A 4,107-nucleotide genomic window follows, 5' to 3' on the forward strand; every position below is an offset into this window, starting at 1 on the left:
ATTTTTGTGTGTATTAAGACTCCCTCAGTTAATATAAGACTTTAATGTAGGAAAGAATGTCATCAAGATAAAAATGTGGGAAAAAGTGATATTCATTTGAAACAAATTTTAACCATATTTTATAATTATTGTTTTAAATAGAAAGAAAGGTACTGATTAAATACAAATTTAAAACAAATTTTAAGTATAGGACAAATATTAATTCAGTTATCCTAAGCATTTTTATCTCAAACTAGAGGCCCAGTGAACGAATTAGGGCACGGGTGGTCCTTGGCCTGGCCAGCGATCGGGGCCGATTGGGGCCATCTCACCCAGTCCCTATTGGGGCCAGCCAGCTGGGGGGAGGGACCATGGGAGGTTGGCTGGCAAGGGGTAAGGGGGGGGACCGCGGGAGGTTGGCTGGCAAGGGGTAAGGGGGGAATCGTGGGAGGTTGGCTGTGGGAGCGCACTGACCATCGGGGGGCAGCTCCTGCGTTGAGCATCTGCCCCCTGGTGGTCAGTGCGCACCATGGTGACCGGTCGTTTAGGCTCTTATATATATAGACTAATGGCCTGGTGCACGAAATTCGTGCGGGGAGTGTGGAGGGTTCCTCAGCCTGGCCTGCACCCTCTACAATCTGGGACCCCTCAGGGGATGTCCAACTGCCAGTTTAGGCCCATAGGGATCGGGCCTAAACTGGCAGTCAGACATCCCTCTCACAATCCAGGACTGCTGGCTCCCAACCGCTCACCTGCCTGCCTGCCTGATTGCCCCTAACTGCCCTCCCCTGCCGACCCGGTCGCCCCCAATTGCCCTCCCCTGCCGACCTGGTCGCCCTCAACTGCCCTCCCCTGACGGCCTGGTCCCCCTTAACTGCCCTCCCCTGCGGCCTGGTCGTTCCCAACTGACCTCCCCTGCCAGCCTGGTCGCCCCTAACTGTCCTCCCCTGCAGGCCTGTTCTCCCCCAACTGCCCTCCCCTGCCGGCCTGGTTGCCCCCAACTACCCTCCCCAGCTGGCCTGGTCGCCCCTAACTGCCCTCCCCTGCCAGCCATCTTATGATGGTCAATTTACATATTACCTCTTTATTATATAGGATTATTGTATTATTTTCCATGCAAACAACTGCAAACCTACTTTTCCCACACTCTGTAAATGCAACAAATAAGGACTGAAGAAGAAAAATCAGCCATTCCCACTATGAGATGATATACAAGATTCTTTCAGAGAAAATGGATATTACAATGCTCTTATAAATGGGATAAGAACAAAAGTCACTAACATTTTCTCTTATTAGTGATTGTAAGTAAAAATCACTTTAAAGCAAAGGAAAACAGGTATTCAGGTTAGGTCAGGGGTCCTCAAACTTTTTAAACAGGGGGCCAGTTCACTGTCCCTCAGACCATTGGAGGGCCAGACTATAGTTTAAGAAAAACTATGAACAAATTCCTATGCACACTGCACATATCTTATTTTGAAGTAAAAAAACAAAACGGGAACAAATACAATATTTGTATTTGCATGTGGCCCACGGGCCGTAGTTTGAGGTCCCCTGGGTTAGGTTATATCAATTTAAAGCTAGATACACAGGGTGTTTTACTTGTTGACACCTTTTCCCAAAAATATTATTTTAAATAAAGGCAGTAACACAAAGTAATAACAAAGATTGAGAGATGGACAAAATTACCTGCTCTACAACTGGGAAAAGACAGCAGATCTACAACAGAGAAAAGTCAGCAAGCATAGTTGGTTCACGTGCCTATAATGATTACATATGGGAGAAAGGGCTTTCTTATCAATCAGTTTTAGACGTCTGTCTCCTAAACCTAAACAAGGTTGGTGGCAGAAAAACATCTCAAGCTGGTCATCATTTAGGGCAGAGCAAGAGCCTTTAAAGAAAAAGAACAAAACCATCCTGTGACAGCTTGTCAAGACCATACCCTGGGAACTTCATCCACTGTCAATCCACAATCTATGTCTGAACCAAGAGGTCTGATGTTGTCCAGATCTTGGGATTTACTGTCAAAGGCTTTTTAAAAAAGAGGTTCATGTAAGAAACAGAGAACGTATGCTGGCAAGTAACAATATTACCACAGCTGTCAAGATGATCTGTTTGGTGTTTTTCTCCATTCTGCTACCGTGCTTCTTTGCATTAAATTAGAAGATAAATAAACAGCTTTCAAACGCTTTTTGCTGTCAAAAGCTTGACAAAAGTCCCAAACACAAGCATGCTCCTGGGATTCACCCACCTGTAGCATGCCTTGACCATTTCCTTCTATGGTACCTTCGTAAGTGACATGCAGTCGAGTCAGGGGTTTTTCACACCTATAAGGAAAAAAAATTCCCTTATTAATGACAGGTATTCACTACAGAAGAATTTTAAAATATAAATTATCTATTAAAAAAATTGAAAGCACTCCAAATTTCAAAAGCCAGAAACAGATGCCTACTGTTAACATTCTTGGTACAGAAACAAACATTTTCTAATTCAAATATATAAATATACATTTTTAAATTAAGATGAGATAATATACTTTTTCGAAACCTGTTAGTCCCTACAAAGTATCAAAGTCTTTCCTCTTTAAGTGTTGAAAAACTTAAAATATAAAAGAATTAAGATCTATAAAATTTTATTATTATCCTAGAGTTGACAACCTAATAAAAAATAAAGAAAAAGTTGGTAATAAATCACATATGATTCTCAGATGGGCTCTATTTTCACTAGTTTGATAACTGTGTGTGTCAGGGGGATATGTCTTGATGAAAATATATGCCACAGAAATTCTGATCTATAGTATTTTTATATTAATAAAATTGACAGATGAACCTACTACCGGTAAGTCACAATTATTTTCTTTCATTTCCATACACCATGGTCACTGAGGTGTTTATGAAGTTCAGGACACGCTACACCTTAGCATATTCAATATTTGAAGCAGAAGAGGTTTGAGAAAACAGCAGAAGGTCACTTGAACCTCCCTTCTTCCCTGAAACAGGCTATGAACCCTCATGTGAGAGGTACCTTCCTTATACGCAGAGGAAAACACAAAGGGATCCCAAAAAGAATCCTAACGAAGACAAAGGGGCCATGGTATCTCGACCAGTTTACTATAATTGCCTCCTTTCCCTCAATCCATCCACAACTGTCTACTCTCCATCAAACCTAGCCTAAAAGTACAGACGTCTATTTCTTTAGGTCTTCCTTTCCTTATGAAGGCTCCCATGTCATGTAAACTTATATAAAATAAATTTGTATGCTTTTCTCCTGTTAATCTCTTTGGTCAGTTTAATTTTCAGACCCAGCTAGGGATCTTAAGAGATTCAAGGAGAAACTTTTTTCTTCATTAGAGTGTTTATCAGGCTTACATTATATTAAAAAGCCAATTCCATTTGATTAGTTTCATGATGACATTTTTCCTTAGATTTCCCCCTATTAGTTATTATATAAAAATATAAATTATAACAGAATGTAAAAGATGAAATCCAAACCCCTAACTTTTATAAGGGTGGCATTAACTTGGGGAGGGGGATACGGGAATTTATACACACACACGCTAGAGCAGCCGTGGGCAAACTACGGCCCGCGGGCCGGATCCGGCCCGTTTGAAATGAATAAAACTAAAAAAAAAAAAAGACCGTACCCTTTTATGTAATGATGTTTACTTTGAATTTATATTAGTTCACACAAACACTCCATCCATGCTTTTGTTCCGGCCCTCCGGTCCAGTTTAAGAACCCATTGTGGCCCTCGAGTCAAAAAGTTTGCCCACCCCTGCATTAGAGGCAGTTACAGGAAGATTCCTGCAAGAATAGGGCTTCCTCAGGCCGATTCCTGCAAGAATAAGGCTACCTGAGGCCAGAGCGAAGCCGAGAAGGGAGCAAAGCCCGCCCTTCTCTAATGCCTCGCTCCCTCCTGTCTCTGCTGCCTCAGCTCTGCTCCCGTGTCCGCTGCCTCGGGACACTTCCCATGTCCACTGTCTCGGCTCCCCTCCTGTCTCCACTGCCTCGGTTCCCACCCTTCTTTGCCGCTTCGCTCCCTTCTGCAGTGCTTGGCTTCCTTCTATGCTGTCTTTAGTCTTCGCTCCATGCCTGCATATGCAAATTAACCACCATCTTTTTTTTTGCGAGA

At 42.7% G+C, this 4,107-nt stretch overlaps 1 protein-coding gene across 2 annotated transcripts in view; it reads right to left on the reverse strand.

Annotated features, from left to right (window-relative positions):
* The window catches only part of PARG (poly(ADP-ribose) glycohydrolase), a 188,577-nt gene that overhangs the window by 55,689 nt on the left and 128,781 nt on the right, over positions 1 to 4,107 (reverse strand). For both annotated transcript variants that reach the window (XM_006757138.2, XM_006757139.2), the window contains exon 12: positions 2,228 to 2,303. In XM_006757138.2, coding sequence (XP_006757201.1) covers positions 2,228 to 2,303 — 76 coding nt within the window. The remainder of the gene's footprint in view (positions 1 to 2,227; positions 2,304 to 4,107) is intronic.

This window comes from Myotis davidii, unplaced genomic scaffold (genome assembly GCF_000327345.1).
Source record: "Myotis davidii unplaced genomic scaffold, ASM32734v1 scaffold854, whole genome shotgun sequence".
Classification (NCBI taxonomy): Eukaryota; Metazoa; Chordata; class Mammalia; order Chiroptera; family Vespertilionidae; genus Myotis; species Myotis davidii.